Raw genomic sequence first — 16,027 nt, forward strand, 5'->3', positions numbered from 1 at the left:
GTTGGAGCCTCAGGGATCACAAGGAAAGGAAACCCCAGCTTTGAGTCACTTCATGAGAAGTGAAATCAATAAAAAAGCTTTTGATTTAAAAACATTTTTATTTTTATAAAAGTACTTTGCTAAAAAAAAAAAACACTATTGTACAAAAAACTTATAGGTAGGTTTCACATTGGCAGACTTGCACACAGGCCACACATCATTGTTTGGATCCAACATGAATTCTGTAAATCAGTGCAGAGTGAAAAATCATTCATAATACACACTTCCAATCAAGAAGCATCGTCACTGTACAAATGTGATGTGTCTCAACACAACTGTACACTAATTTTATACCTTCATTTAAAAAAAAAAAAAATTAAACCTGAGTATACATGAATGGATAACTTTCTGGTTTCTTTCAAAATACATGGAGATGATTGATCAATAGAAAATCAGTTGAAACACAGCCAGGTAGTTGAACCATACTAACCTACCTTTAGTTTTTACATAAATATTCCCAAATACAGTGAAATTGTGAAGTCTTTCATACCCATATCTACTGGAGACTTAGTTTCCAAAGCCCAGTTTACTGAATATACTCCTTAAGGTGCCTTACCAAGTGGTAGGGAACATTCACAATTTCACTGGAGTTGTTTCACAGAACTTTGATGCCTTACAACACAGCCAATCAATGCCTACACTCAAATATCACTAGGGAAGTCCGTAATTCAAACATTCTTCTCCAAAAATAGATAAGATACCTATAAGTTTGGTGGTGTCCTTCAAATTTCGTTACCTATTAAAAGATGTAAACTCATTTGCTTATCAAATCAGTTATAGGAGCAGTTGGGCGATGATGTGGTTGAGAGCAACAAGTGCAGGAAGAATTTTATCTCCAGACCACACAAGTTGGAAGATAACATTGCATTAGCAACAAGTCCAATACTGATCTCAAGATGTGATGACAATTCTGCATTACAAAAACACTCAATGAATATGTAAAAAAATGCCAGCAATTCTCATCAATCTACATGTACCCTACATTAAGTTAATCACATAATCTAAGTGTACTCCACTTTTCTAAACGACCTACAGTTGCATAGGTAAACTGGTATATAATAAATGCTTCTTTCGCACAAATAAAAAACATATGTTAAATAACACATTTTCCCTTTATTTTAGTAGTTCTTTCAATATTATTATTATTTTTCTTTATTTTTATTTTTTTACAGAAGACTAGGACTTAAGTTTGACACTCATGTCATTGACAACCATTTATCAAATTCAAGCAATTTCATTACACATTCAACATTGATTTCGAATCAATCAACAAATTGCAACTTGCAACGTAGACACAATTTCACAGATACTTTGAGTCCTTAATTTACATAACAGGCAGAAACCTAGTGAGATCCAGCAAATAAGCAGAAAATTTAATTCTAAAACGTGGTTTCATACTAAAGAAGTCCTGCTTGTACGTTACAGCAACCAAGATAAATAAGAGATGAAAGCAAAATGTAATGACTCATTAATCAAAACATGCCCTTTCATTCACACCGGATAAACTTCATACACCTTACTTGTTTAGTTTGTACATACAGTGAAAGTTTGTACTATTGACAATCCTAACAATACATGGCAGACTTGCCAATCTACCCAAATATCACTTTGATGGATGTTCAACTCAGCCCCTTTCAAATTCCTTACAATGGACACAGGGAATTACTCAGCATTAAAATGGTTTAAAGCAATCAACATAGAATAGTTGCTATTCTTTGCTTGAGGATTTACTACAAGAAAGAAAGTAATTATAAGTACAAACTATCAGACATGGCATTTAAATTGAAACTAAGGTCAGTGACATGATTTTAACACCTCCAAGAATGAAAATGAAAAGAAATATTAAGAAAGACATAGCAACAAATACGCTTTTCAAAACTTGAATTGAACCATGTTCTGAGGAAGGACTAAACAATGCCATCTGTTCTAAGCAATGGGTAGGTAGCAAAGAAACAGATGCCATTCAAATAATTAAAACTCACAATTAAGATTAAAAAGCCTCTGCTTAAGATCAGTTCAGTTTTGTATTACCATTCCTCAAATCAGAAGCACATTGCACCATGGTGGAACACTATCTGAATTCCTTCATGATTGCAGAAAATAAAGTTACAATATTATTGTTCTTACAAAGAAATCCAAATGAGTACATAATGAACAAATGCAAGTAGTGGTTTGATGGGTGTAACCAAAAATGTGTGCTAGGCACATTTCTGTTCAGTAAGGAAAACCAGTGCAAGCTGTAACTGCTGCCAGAGCAGCTATGGAATATGCAGAAGTAGCAGCAGCTGCAGCTTGCACATACAATACTACTGCAAGAGACTTGGTGAGATATAAGGCAACCAAAATGAAAAGACTTGACATCTTAATGAAGATGTCAACTCTACTCAGTAATGCAATGAGAAGAGGAAGCAGCACAGAGAAGCTGAACTAAAGTAAACTAACCACCAGTTGCATAAGGTCAAATAGTAATGAGGTAGCAGGTACAATACCTTTTGCAACCAACACAAAAAATATCACAAATATTGTATAGCATTCGGCAAGAGCACTAATATTTCTTACACTTTGAACTACTGTCAATATCCAAGGGGTCACATTAAACAATCAAATTAGAGTAAAAATTCACTAACGTTTTCTTTTTACAAAAGTATAAAACCACTTAAAATAAAATACACGAACTTGTCTAAGAGTATTTACAGACATAATACAAGACGACAGATAATATTTCATCTGATCAGATAAGACTGTTTAGCTGACTTGGAATCAACTAACACTTGCAATGACACCAAAGTCAGAATTACAAGTTACTAAAGTTGATATTGTAACAGAAGCAAGTATATATTACAGTATTATACAAACAGGTAAACAGCAGTGCTGCATAACTAAGAACTGAGTTTAAAAAACACACAAAGAAAACAGCATTTGTCTTTTAAAAACAAAATCACATTTTTCCTAAGCCTCAATGTCCTTTGCAAAACAAAGGACAAACATTATCACTCGGTGAAAACCACTAAAAAAATCTCTCAAGCATACACTTATGCTTGCTGAAGATACATTAGATGACTGAGGGGCCAGTAGCTCGCACAAGAAGAGGCTGTTTTCTTCTGGAGCCACTTGTTGTTGTAGTAGTAAATGAACCATTTACTTTGTAAATGTAATTACCCTGGAATCAAAGATTTAAGTTAGCATGTCATACTATATTCAAGGTAAAACAGAAAGACAGATCATTTTTAAAAATATTAACATACCTGAATGGTTCTTCCTGAAAATTCTTCTTCATCCAAATCAAAATCATAGCCATCTTGCCTGTCAGGATCAGATTGTGTTCTGCGCATTGTTGCACTTCCCATAGTTATGACTGTATTCTTCTGAATATTCTTGGCTTGAGTAAGTCTTATTTTTAATGGTTGCTGGCCATCCAATTCATAAATTCCTTCAGTTCCCTGGAAATAAAAATTAGTTTGATTAGGAAATGTTGATATTTAGCACCACTGAGTGGTGAAATCCTTGTGACCATCAAGACTTAATATACCTCAATATCAAAATCAGTGAGACTAGATTCCTCAAATGAATCAGGCATCTCAAAGTGAGTAGAGGAAATCTGAGAATCCAGTTCCATCTCAGTATCCACCTCATCTTCTGAAGAGGCTGCACCAGTATCATCATTATCATCAACATCTTCATCTCCCTCTTCATCAGAGCTGTCACTGTCATCACCATTGCTTTGCATATAATCAGCTCGGCTTGTCATTTTCATTTCTCCTCGTTCAAGCATTTCGAGGTTTTCTGTTAGGGTAACATGTTGTTAGTTAGCGTAGGATACTAACATAAAGAAAACTTTACGTAACAAATGTGTTAGTTTCTTACCTGGAAAAATCATAGCTTTCTTAATAGCCATAGGGTCCTTCCGAGACCACTTCTGAACTTCATCATCCATTTTGGCAATTTTAGCAGGATTCATTGCCCAAAGACACCCTTTTCGCTGACTCCCATTTCCTGCTGGTTTTTCAATCTTTTCAAAACATTTGTTCAAGCTTAGATTATGCCTAACGGAATTCTTCCATCCATTTGGAGCAGTTTTGAAATAGGGAAAGTGTTCACTGCAAAATAAATAGATGAAATCATTAAAAATTTAAGAGACTTAATAGATACATGATTAAGCTGCAGAAATTGTGTGAAAATGGAATCCTTACCACATAAAGCTGTAAATGTCCGATACAGGCAGACTCCCGCTCTTACTGTTTTTCAAGGCCATGGCAATCAGACAGGAGTACGAGTAGGCCGGCTTAGGATAAATCTTCTCGTCCAGGTCCACGTCCAGGTACTTGTTGTTGTTGTGGGCGTACTTCTTGGTGTGGCCGCCCGCCTGGAGGTGCGCCTGCTGGACGTGGATGCGCCCGTTGTGGCTCGCGAGGCCGCCACTGCCGCTGAGCTGCTGCAGCTGCTTCTGCAGCTTGGTGGAGCCGCCGTTGCTGGCCACGGTGCTCAAGTGCTGCGAGGTGGACGACGCCGGCGCGATGCGCACGCTGGGCACGACGCGCACCTGGCTGCCGACGATGCCCGCCGCCCCTGCCGGTGCGCGCGGCGCCAACGTCGCGGCCGTCGCGAAGTTGGACACGGTTCGCACGTAGCTGGGCGCCGGAGGAGACGGCGGGGGTGGCGGTGAGGGTGAGGGCGCCGGAGAGCTGCGCGTGCTGCTGGAGGGGCTCGCGGCCGCGAACGCCGACGGCGTGGGCGTGGACGACACGGCGGTGGCCGTCAGCGTGAGCGGCATCACACTGTTGGGGTTGACCATCATCGCCGCGCCGTCTCCGCCCACGAAGTCCAAGTTGAAGTTGGAGTTGGACGAGTTGCTGTTGGCGCTGAACCACATGTGCGTCATGTGGCTCATGCCCAGGGAGTCATCGTCCAGGTCTAGTGGTGGCAGTCCCAGGCCGTGGCTGTGGCTCAGGTCGGTGCCCGCCAGCACCGAGTCCATCTCCGTCTTGATGTCGCAGTCCAGCATGTCCTGGAGGGACAGCGACAGCGAGTCCTGGCCCAGGTAGAGATCCATGTTCAGGCGATGCTGCAACAAAATTCAACACGTTTCAAATACGGTGCCAGTTTGATTCGGCAGGGGGAAGTACTGGTCGCCAATACCCCATGCCCATGGGCTTTAGAAGCCGGCCACAGAGGCGGTCTCTCGCCCATGGGGTATCGACGTGTCCATTCCACTCTTTTGCGATTGATTGAGTGATGTAGGTACCCAGCACACATTCATCGCCAGGAAGTTGTAATCTGATCATCCATTCTGTACCAGATTGTACCGTATCAACGTCTCGTTTATACTGATGCGCCTTCATGTTGAACAGGAATGGAAAAGCATATATTTGAAACGAACTGTAACTCATGGTGAGCGTAGACGAAAACTAGTGGAACGCCGGGAAACATAACTAAAGTGAACGAGCGGAAGGGTGCTCAGCTCGGCACCGCAGCACTACGCACCGCGGAGCCGAGCCGAAGCCGGCACGGCAGGAGTAAAGAAGCACCCGACCACAAGGGCTGCGTTTCAAACGTCGCTTCGGACGCCACCCAGCCGGCAGTGCCCGCAGGAACCAAACCGGCTTCCCCCTCTCCTCTCCTCTCCCCTTCGCAGGACTCCGTGATTCCTGTCTGTCTGTCCGCCTGCTGCCGTCCGTCTGTCCGTCCGTCCGCCGCAGAGCGGGAGCGGGCGTGGCGGGCGCGGTAGGCCTCCCCTCCCCTCGGCCGACCCTCCCTTGCCTGGACCCCGCCGTGCCGCTCCGCTCACTGCCGGAGCGAATACTGCCTAAACCAACCCGCCCCGCATCGCCCTGGGCCGGCCGGCCGGCACGGCCTGCCTGCACCACCTTGCTAAGGGCTCCAAAACAAGCCGGCCGGCTCGGCGCAGCGCCTTTCGCCGGCCCTTCGGTCCCTTCCCTTCCCCACCGCCCGTCGTCTAGCGGGGCCCCAAAGGGGGCTCGCCCGGGCCCCAAATTCACTGCTAAGCGCTGTTTGCGCCACCCCTTCCCGAGCCCGGACTCGTATGTGGAAAGAAGCGTCTCACAAAACTTACAATTATATCGGGCTTTCCGATTTATTTTTGTCGGGTACGTAAGCCGAACATAAAGACGGGTGCGAAAGAAAGCATGACGGCGGGCGGACGGGCCACTTGGCATTCGCAACAATGGGCGATGCACTTGCTGCGCTGGAGCGTCGTCGCTGGAGCTGCACCCTCCTCGACCCTCCTGCACCGTCTTGGTCTTCCTCGCCACGGTCCGCTACACTCCGCCCGCCTGCATCGTCGACACAATGCCGCAGCACCACAGGTGCACAGCGCCCAGAGGGACTCGGAGAGCCTCCTCCAGGACGAGTCATCCTGCCCGTAAAGCACAAACGACGCGTGGGAAAAATGGGGAGGTCTGGGCGCTGCGTGACTGCGTCAGGCCGTCAGTGTGCCTCCACTGCACTTGCCTGCCTTGCCTCGCTCGAGGACGGACCCTGCCCAGGTCTGTCCGAGGCGGGGCGGAGCCCTGTGTTCGGCCCTCCTTGGTCCACGCCACTCGCCTGCCTCGTGAGCGACGCCCCCCGTGGGCCTTTGGGCCTTGTGGGGCTCCCTCCTCCAAGTTCCAAGAACCACCGAGGCCTTCAGCCCTGGTCCAGCACGGCTAGCACGGCCCCTCCCCTCGCCCCCCAGTGCGCCCGGTGGGCCCCCACAGCCCCCACCCCCGCTGCGCATCGTTTTGGCGCGAAACCAGCATTCCGTCTCGTGTCGTCGGTGGAGTCTGCCCGCGCCCCGCGCCGACCGAATGCAGAAGAGCAGTTCGTCGCTCTGTCTCTCTCGCACCATTTCGGGGTGCCCCTTGAGTGCGAAAGAGACAGAGCAAAGAAATGACTGCTGAATCGGTCGGCCGGCAAAGCTCGATCCTGGGGGAAACGGGTGCGCCGTTTCGGCTCCGAAAATAAATGTGGAAACTGAACGTTGCCCCACTTGGTGACGCTCGCCGCTCGGCCCGTCGAAAAGGAAAGGAAAGGGGCAAAGCCGGCAAAGCGGAGAGGCGCGGCCGGAGGGGCCGGAGCGAGGGGCCCAACGCGGGACTCGTTGGCCGGCCGGCAGAAGGACCTTCTCTTTCGTTGGCTTACAAGCTACAAAATTCAGACACGGCCCGGCGAGCATGAGCCTTGGCGCCGCCGCCGCCGTCGGCGGACAACGCGAGCAGTTCTCCAGCGCAGCGGGCTGCGTTCCCGTCGGTTCCCGTGCTCCCCGCCGCGGCCCCCCGAAGGCCCGAAGGTGTGGGTGGACGCGGGGAAGGGAAGGAGGAGGAGGTGCTCGTCTCGCCTCGACTGTCCTTGAACTTGTTGGAGAGCGTGCATTCACTCCGGCCGGGCCGAGCGCGAGCGCGGCCACAGCGCGGCCTGCCCGGCACCGGCCATGAGGCCGCACTCCGCCATGGCTCATGGCAGCTCATGGCCCGGCCCAGGGCCTGCCCATGGCTGGCTCGGCTGCATGGTCCTGCTCAAGCCGCGACGGCCCCTTCCCCACGGGCCCTGGCCAGCCCTGGGACTTGCCCCCCTCCAACTGCGTTGGGAAACAGACATAAAAATAAAAGTTGCACTCGAGGGCCGACGGACACAGAAGGCGAGGGTGCCCAGGGTGCCGCGTCCGTCCAGAGTCCCGACTAAAGGGGCCCAGGCCAGGTTCAGCGGGCCTGGCCGCCTGGCTCGCAAGACGTCTGTCAACCTCAACCCTTATTGTCGTCGGGGGCGGTGGAAATCCGTCACCGGGACGGGCGGTAAATTCAACTTGGCTGTAATTCCCTGCGAACCACGCAAGCCTTCCCTGAAGCGGCGGGTCGCTCTACGCGGTGAGGGTAGTGCCTCGGCGGCGCTGCGCTCGCTACGCTGCGCTGGGGGTGTCGACCGTAGCAAGGGTCGTTGCCGCTGCCCTTGGCGACGGGGATGGGGTGGCAGGGGAGCGCACAGGGGTGGGCAGGGTAGGGGTGGCTCCCACCCCATCGTGCGCAGTGCGCATGCGTCCGTCCGTACGTCGCTCCCCAGCCCCGCCCGCCGTGCCGTGCCAACAACAAACCCACCCCATCCCTGCCCGGCCGGCTACAACAATGATGAGCAAGCAGCTAGCGCAGAGCGCAGAAAAGCAATCGGATACTTCAAACAATGGGCCTAGCGCCACCGCCGGGGTGGCACTGGTGGAAGGGGTGGGACGAGGCGAGGGAAGAGAGAGGCCCTACCGGCCGAGGGGCGCCAGAGCCAGGGGCGGACAAGGGAGGACAGGGGCGAGGGGGAGCCGCGAACTTGGCGAGCGGACTGTACAGCTGAGGGCGAAGACCCCCCTCGCAGCGCAGCGCCGTCTGTCTGGTTGGGCCTACACGGGCCTACCCGCCCCGGGCCCCGCGCACATCGGCCATGGTAGGGTAGGGCGGGGGCCCGGCTAGGGGATGAACACCGGCACCGGCTCGGACCCTCTCACAACGCCTAACGTTTTAAAGCCCCCTTTTTAGATGCCACAGTGAGGATTGCTGCGATTAACTACGTTCAATTTTCATGAGGATGGAAAGTCAAGTCCAAGTAACTTCCAGCCGGACCGAAATAGAAAACCCTTCAGTGATTGAGCACGGGAGTTAACTGCTGCTATTGTCAAAAGACCACAGAGAAAACTGCAAAACATAGTTTGGACGTAGTCGTCTGCAAGAGCCTGGCGCTGGCAAACTGAGCACATGAGGCACATTGTAAAGGTTTGCAGTTTCAGTATTTGTCACAATAAAACAGCAAACGCAGAAAATAAATGAAGGGAATCCATAAATTAGACCTAAGTGTCTCTGGCTACATTTCTAATGTGCTTATAATGCAACCTAAGAATCACAGGCAACTACTTTTATGAAAAAAAAATATCGGAGTGAGAAAAGCAGTCATGCAAACCAAATGCCATGATCTATGTATGTACTTTTCATGGTTCACATTCAGTAAATACACTTTAAATTTATTCTGATCCATGCAACTGCCGGTGCAATACTGACATTTAATATAACCATATCAATAAAAAAAATTGCGAAGACAAAGACGAAGGGGAGAAGAAAGCGCTGGTTGATAGCAATGAATTCGCCTATTCCAAACATTAATTTTGAACAGAGCTTTGCCAGCTTTGCCTTGACAGCTGTCAAAGATATTATTTACCACGTATGACATTGGGAAGAAAATGAAAGCAAATCGACAGTAATCGGTACCAATTTCATAGCTTGACAGTCTTCAGGGCACTGAGAAATAATCATTCAGATGATGGAGCAGCAAAGGAAGAGGTTAGGCAGTAGGAGGGAAGCAGAGAGAAGGAAACAAACATAACTGCAACTGTGTGAAAAGTTCTCATTCATTGCTTCGAATATGTATCACGAGATCCCCAAGAGAATCGGACAGAAAATTGGTGATGTCCGAGAGGCTGTCTTCGTTGCCATAGTGACGGACTGCCGGAAGGTTTCTAGTAATTTTCTTAATAGCTCAAAATTTAAATTTAAAACAAAATAGGTTTGAAATCGATATAAACAAACAAGGAAACCGTAAAAAGTCCTAAAATAAGTCACAATATCTTGTCCAGAGATCCTAGACAAAACCAAAACAAACACCCCTCACCCCTCAGATTCAAATGCAGAAAGAGCGGGCTCGGCAAATGAAACGTCTCCATGTCAGGCGACCACAAAAATGCCTTTTCTCCCCTAAAACGAAGCCAACCGAATAGAAATGCCACTAATCAAACTCACCAATTAATAATAAGGTGGTGTTGATACAATGTCGACAGCAATCTCACCATAAATTCACTACAAATCTAAATTTTCTCGTCCCTCACATATCACCATCTCGCTCTGTTTCCTTGCCGAGCGGACTGCGAGACGGTTTCATGCTCGAACAAAGACGAGCTGATATTCGAGAGAGCCGAGCTGCTATTGGTCGGTTTGAATCATGTGGCTTTGGCGCTGCCTTCCCATTGGCTGGCACAGGGAGGCCTTCGGAGGCCATTTTAAAATGAAAACGATGCACATGTTGAGGAACGTAAATAAAGACACAAACAAGCCCGAAACAAAGAATTCGGGGCGTAACTCGACAAAATATGACTTAGAACAAATTCCTGTATTACAGATAATTTTTCTGAACACCCGTTCAAACCGCAGTCAGGCGTAAAAACAAAGTTTTAGCGTGAATTCACGACTCTGGATAAGCCGGGAAACAACGTCTACTGTAAGCAACATGGCGGCAAACTTCGGCGGCAAAGCTTCAATATCAGTTTCTAATAAATTTCTCCTGTCGACCGCAACCTCGGGGTGGATAAATTGACATGGGCGTGCGAAAAAATATGCAAAGTTTTCCAGTATACTTACGCAACTGTGATAATTCCCATTTATAGATGCAAAAATACAAGTAGCCGCAGACCCGACAATAACACTGCACTGTGCGCGCGCCGTACAAGGTGGCGTCGTAGTTGTCGTAGTCGCCGCAGGAGCGTGGCCGTCGCCACTCCACGCATGCGCAGACCAGGCGCGTCGTAGCGAGTAGGCACGGGAGGAGATGGGGACAGGTGGGGGAAGCGGAGCCGCGGGGAGGGGAGGGGAAGTTGTATCCATTGAGTACCGAAAGGCGGGAAAGGGGCGGTGGCAGCTGGCGGGAAAAGAATGTAAACACGACCAAACTAAGGGACTAAGCTAACAGCAGACGATATGTCAAGAAACTCGAAACTGTCAAGGAGAACATATACTCTCTTTTAATCATATAGGTAACTTCCATAATATATCATTATTCAGGTAACAATAACAAGCCTGAAGTGGCACTCTGAATTTAACAAAGTTACATGCAGCGTATTTGTTTGAATTGCAAGATGGATCCCACAGTATCCAAACCACAGGTTTACTCAAAGTTAACAACCCACTGACCATCATCAATATGCTTACTTTATAGAAAAAGGTTGGACACAGAAATGGTACTAGAGAGAAACATACAATCAGGGACTATTGTCTTTAACATTGCCCTGACGCTTTTTGGCACAAGACTATGGCACTGCATGATGACTGATAGACAGACAGACAGAAAGTCAAACCACAAAACAATGTGGTCTGTTACATATTTAACTCCCATAACACATCAAACATTTTCCACAGTCAAAATATACATCAACCAGTTAACATACATAAAATAATTTTTACAGATAAAATAATTTGAAGTCTGTAGCATAAGAAACCTAGCACCCTGTGTTTAAAAATCACAATCGAATTGTAGGTCAAAATAATTGTACTCAAGGTAATTAGTTCAACAATGATAAACAACAATAACAGTGTGTGCATGGGCACAAGGCTCCCATCTTGAGAGGAGCACCAGCTCACTTCATTTGACACTCAACCTAGAACAGACAACACCACAACACCACCTTTGCCAATGGCTGACACATTGAAAAATGAGAAACTCTGTATTAAGCATAAGTTGCACATACCTCTAAGGTGCAACGTTGCCAACAGCAGAAAGAAGGTTATAATAGATGTCAATTCCCCGAAGAAACACAGACTCATTCAAATACTCATCATGATCGTGGAGGAGCACAGGCGTGTTATTCATGGGGGAAAATCCAAATGCAGGAATGCCGACCTAAAAGATGAAATTAAAAGAATGAAAATGCTTGGAGTGCTTCACCTAACAATAAATCTTGATAATGGGGCCATGCAGGAATAATGTTGAAACTGCGAAGTGTGAAAGCTCTCAACGAATACATAAAGCAGCCAAGCAAAACTGTAACTAAAAAGTAACTAAATAATGCAAAGATGAAAAAAAAGATTCTCACATAACGAATGTATCTGCCATCCGTGCCACCAGGGAAGATCTCCCTTTTCAATTTCAGGCCCCTATGAATAAATAATTATTTTATTTACAAAAAACGAATTGTCAGCATTTTATTGATAATTTAAGATAATGTATTATCATCATAATGGTACTAAATTATGAAAGATCAGTCAAGTGACTAAATTTTTCTCATCTTGGGGAACTACTGGTGAGATAAAGAAATTTTGCGTGCACTACATGAAGAAAAATACATTTGCTCAATTCCAATGGTACATTTCACAATTAAGGACTTGGCGCCCAAAGCAATTCCTCAAATGAAACTAATTTAACTGTTCAGTTGTAAAAGCATCGAGGTCAATTGTTCAAATCCCCATCCAAATTTTTTTTTAAAAATATTATGAGAAAGCTGCAAGCTTAAGTAGGCCAACAGCCCTTCCCCAAAAGATGCAACAAACACATTGAATGTTCACCTGTCTAAGCCAACGGGCATCAGTAGCACCTGGACATGTCACATGCACAAGATTGAAACTCCTGCAAGTAAAAATTAACAGTAAAAATGAGACTTGGATAAATTAGAACACTATTGAAATTCATGTTCATAGAACTATTATTAGATTTAACAAGAGGAAATCTTTCAGAAATGTACCATAGAAAAAGACCATCCTTGAGAAAATGAAACTATTTAAATTTGAACTGATCAGGGTCTGAAATGTAAGAAGAAATAGTACACCAACCCCAACAAAGGTACTATATTAAATAAAGATCATCCGAAACTTTGTGAAAGAAATCAGTAGGTTTAGATGCAACAAATCAGACCATTCAATCAAGCTAAGATCTGCCGAACTCTAAAAAAATATGACTGTGCACTGTCTGGAAAAATTAGGAAAAACCTACAACTGATAGTTTTCTCCCATTACCAAGATAATGTTTAAGAGCTGTAACCTAGATGAACAATGTTAGACCACTGCAAAAGCTAAAATAAATTTAAATAAAACGATTTCCAACAAAATATTGTGCTAAAATGCTATTTTAGAGGTGCAAGAACAGCTAAGCTTGGACATGACAGATCTGACAGTCCAAAGGACAAAGATTGGAGGGGAAATGCTGACTAACCTCACGCAAGAACCCGCTATCTGTACCTCCAGGAAATATTGTGGTCTTCAAGTTCATTCCTCTGAAAGTCAATGAAACTCCATTTCAGGCCATGGCAAAGGACCTAAAGAGACCATTGAACTACGGAATAACCCAAATCAATTCCCACAGCTGAATTGCACCAATACAACCCATTTATCCAAAATTACAGCACAAAGTTCCTAAATAAAATTTGTATTTGCAATCCTAAATAATTTTCAGAGTTCTAAAATTTTCAATAATGCTGTACTTACATATTATCACACTCCTTTTTAAAAGCAATCCACCAAGGATTTGTCTCGTCCAGTTTAGTAACCTCTATTTTGGGATTTTTTTGCTCAAATTCTATCTTAATGTCAGAGCCTGCTTCCTTGCACCATCCGTTCACCATTTTTTCAAATTCATCATGGTCTACATCACAGGCCAAACGAACATCAAAGCAGGCAACCATTTCTTGTGGTATAACATTGGTCTGCACTCCACCCTGACAACAGAAAATAGGATACAGACACTCAACATCAGGCCAGTAGGTGCATTTGGTATTTTATAATCAACAAATACCTTAATAACAGTGAGGTTCACAGTAGTCACATCTCCAATGGTTAAATTAGGATCATTTTCAAGGCGGGCCTTTTGGTTTTGACGGAAATCCATGAATTTGTCAATAACAACTCGCAACTTTTCCCCTGCTGTGTTAGATAAAAGGAGTGATCCATGGCCAGGGTTGCCTGGGCAGTGAACATGGATTTCTGGAAGCAAACATTTTGATACATTGAAGCTCCATTCAAGAAATTGTTGTAAATTTAGTTTTAACAAGGGAGTGCCAACTCACGCCAAATAGAGCGTTCGCCTGGAAAAAGGATGAAGTGATCTGCTTTGCTCGCCATGCCTTCATCTAAGGCAAAGCCCACATTAAGATCTCGAAATTCTTTCATGTGAACAAACTTTGACATTCCATCAACACCACCGATCTCTTCATCTGAAACGAGAAAAACTTGTCAAACACATTTCCATTGAGCGAGAGTTCAGATGAGAACTTTACAATACCACAGTCTATCCTTATCAACCCAGAGGTTATCAATGTGTTCCTACCACTGAGGTAGATAAGAGGTACTTACCAGGATTAAACACCAGGTGCAAAGTCCGGAGCAGTTGCACATTTTTCAGCTTCAGTCTACGCACAGCCTCAATGTACTGTATGCCAACACATTTCATGTCTTGAGAACCCCGGGCAAATATGTTACCATTCTCATCTTTTTCAGCAGCAAATGGAGGGTGGGTCCAGCTTTCCTGCAAAAAATAAATGTAAAACATTAAAAAGCTTGGCATGAAAAACATGACATCACTATTTGAATTAACTTAATAATAAGAATTTAGAACATACCGGAAATACTGGCACCACATCCATATGAGAGTTCAGGAGAACAGCAGGAAGGCTTGGATCTTTGCCCGCCCATGTAATGACAAAAATGGGCTTCTTTGGAACTGCATAGTATATCTTATAGGGTAGCCCTAGGGAATCGGATTGCTTCTTCAGGAAGGTAACACAATCATCTGAAAAAGAGGAAACAAGTTATACATTATAATGGACCTGATTGAAAAATTGATTCAATATAAATCCTACACCCCCATGTGATAGGAACGCTAGCTTTATGATGAGATAAGTGGCTAGGCCCCAACAACCAGCTCAAGTGGAAAATTGCTAAGAGTGATTGAGATGTATGAAGCTTGCTCATGAGACAAATTACAGCAAGGAAGTCTAATTCAGGGATAATTGTGGAAGAAAAGTAACTGACTGGATTCGCTAAGAATGTGCGTCAAAATTACATAAATGGTAAAATATAACTTTAACCATTACTGTTCCTACAAGAATTAGGTAGGAGTTGTAAAGCACAGTTAAGCTGGTCTAGTTTACTGAAGCCAACCCAATCACATAATGTACACAGATAAGGTATGCTCCTTGCTACCATGGCAACAAGGGTAGTCCCAAGAGGCTCCTAGGGGGAGACAAAGGGCGACCAGACGCATCCTGAGGATCAAGAACATCGAGAACCAAGGGAACGGGCAACTAGAACTAGAAACGACAGAATAACTAAGTTAACGACGCAACATACACACACCAAAGACAATCGGTTCAACACCAATCCTGCGTCCCCATCATATGACGTACACTCATCCCGTACACCGTTCACGGGGTTGGTGTACCAAAAGACGTCACGTAGCAGGGGGATTAACGCTTATCTCAAGAAAAGGGCAAGCCTTGAAAGACAGTTTTCACCGTATGTCCCAAAACTGGCTACGAAACGTTGAGGATCTGCGAGCATAGGGGACGAAATAAGTCAGCCCCAAACCTCAACCCCCATCCACACATCTCCAGGGGTCCGAGATGCAAGATGCTCAACACATTTCAGATTTGCAGACTGACGCCAACAGTATGTCAGCATTAAGCCAATTGACTACGGACATCAATTTTCAGTCAGTAGATGGTAAAGAATCAAACGACCCCTCCAGTGTCGCCTGCCGGCGAGCGACTCACAGTCACTAACGCTGACGCTGACTGCTTGACTCGAACGGGGAACTTGACCTCACCGTAGTTGACGTCGGGATGGACGGACGGGATCCTGAGATACTCTCTGAAGTTGGTCACGGCTGGATCTTCCTTCCTTTGGGTCATGCTGACGGTTGTGATACTCAGGACGATGGGCGTGTCGAGGAGGGATGCTGCGACTTGCGACTGCGTGCCAGACAGACAAGCACAGACAAGCGTCAGCGTCGCGTCGGGGAGCAGTGGCGTGGCGTGGGGACCGCAGTGGAGAGTGGAGTGGGGAGTCGCCAGTCAGCTGACGAAGGTGTCGTGCTATCTCCCTCGCTCGCGAGGCGTCCGCTATCTGTTCCCGACTTCCCCGCGGGCGATTGCCCGATACGAAAAGTGGGACGCACAGGGGACGCAGTTCGCGGTTTAGGGCGTTCCTCCCTGATCAAACAAATTTCTGCTTCATCACCAGAGAGACTTCTAGAGTGTAAATAGCCG

At 45.9% G+C, this 16,027-nt stretch overlaps 2 protein-coding genes across 10 annotated transcripts; both read right to left on the reverse strand.

Moving 5' to 3' along the window:
* Positions 1-1,132: 1,132 nt before the first annotated feature.
* LOC117645799 lies at positions 1,133-10,688 on the reverse strand. Of its 4 annotated transcripts, none has more exons than XM_034386227.1 (6): positions 10,419-10,688; positions 4,230-5,101; positions 3,904-4,136; positions 3,569-3,822; positions 3,285-3,479; positions 1,133-3,199 (listed from the first exon to the last, which is right to left on the reverse strand). In XM_034386227.1, exons 1-6 carry the CDS (start codon positions 10,659-10,661, stop codon positions 3,092-3,094), a joined length of 1,905 nt encoding a protein of 634 aa, XP_034242118.1. In that variant the 5' UTR covers positions 10,662-10,688; the 3' UTR covers positions 1,133-3,091. The 4 variants fall into 4 exon arrangements, with proteins under 4 accessions (XP_034242118.1, XP_034242119.1, XP_034242120.1 ...); XM_034386228.1 differs by lacking the exon at positions 10,419-10,688 and adding an exon at positions 9,851-10,408; XM_034386229.1 differs by lacking the exon at positions 10,419-10,688 and adding an exon at positions 9,804-10,408.
* An 87-nt stretch (positions 10,689-10,775) lies between these two features.
* Positions 10,776-15,824, reverse strand: LOC117645802 (aminoacylase-1-like). Of its 6 annotated transcripts, XR_004587746.1 has the most exons (10): positions 15,586-15,823; positions 14,381-14,550; positions 14,115-14,286; positions 13,829-13,975; positions 13,558-13,745; positions 13,251-13,480; positions 12,979-13,039; positions 11,867-11,927; positions 11,522-11,673; positions 10,776-11,431 (listed from the first exon to the last, which is right to left on the reverse strand). XR_004587746.1 is itself a non-coding variant. In XM_034386235.1 (9 exons), exons 1-8 carry the CDS (start codon positions 15,668-15,670, stop codon positions 11,524-11,526), a joined length of 1,203 nt encoding a protein of 400 aa, XP_034242126.1. In that variant the 5' UTR covers positions 15,671-15,824; the 3' UTR covers positions 10,776-11,431; positions 11,522-11,523. The 6 variants fall into 6 exon arrangements, 4 of the variants coding, with proteins under 4 accessions (XP_034242126.1, XP_034242127.1, XP_034242125.1 ...); XM_034386235.1 differs by lacking the exons at positions 11,867-11,927; positions 12,979-13,039 and adding an exon at positions 12,336-12,396 and having other exon boundaries at positions 15,586-15,824; XM_034386236.1 differs by lacking the exon at positions 11,867-11,927 and having other exon boundaries at positions 15,586-15,824.
* Positions 15,825-16,027: the final 203 nt, after the last annotated feature.

The sequence above is a fragment of the Thrips palmi genome, unplaced genomic scaffold (assembly GCF_012932325.1).
Source record: "Thrips palmi isolate BJ-2018 unplaced genomic scaffold, TpBJ-2018v1 HiC_scaffold_19, whole genome shotgun sequence".
Classification (NCBI taxonomy): Eukaryota; Metazoa; Arthropoda; class Insecta; order Thysanoptera; family Thripidae; genus Thrips; species Thrips palmi.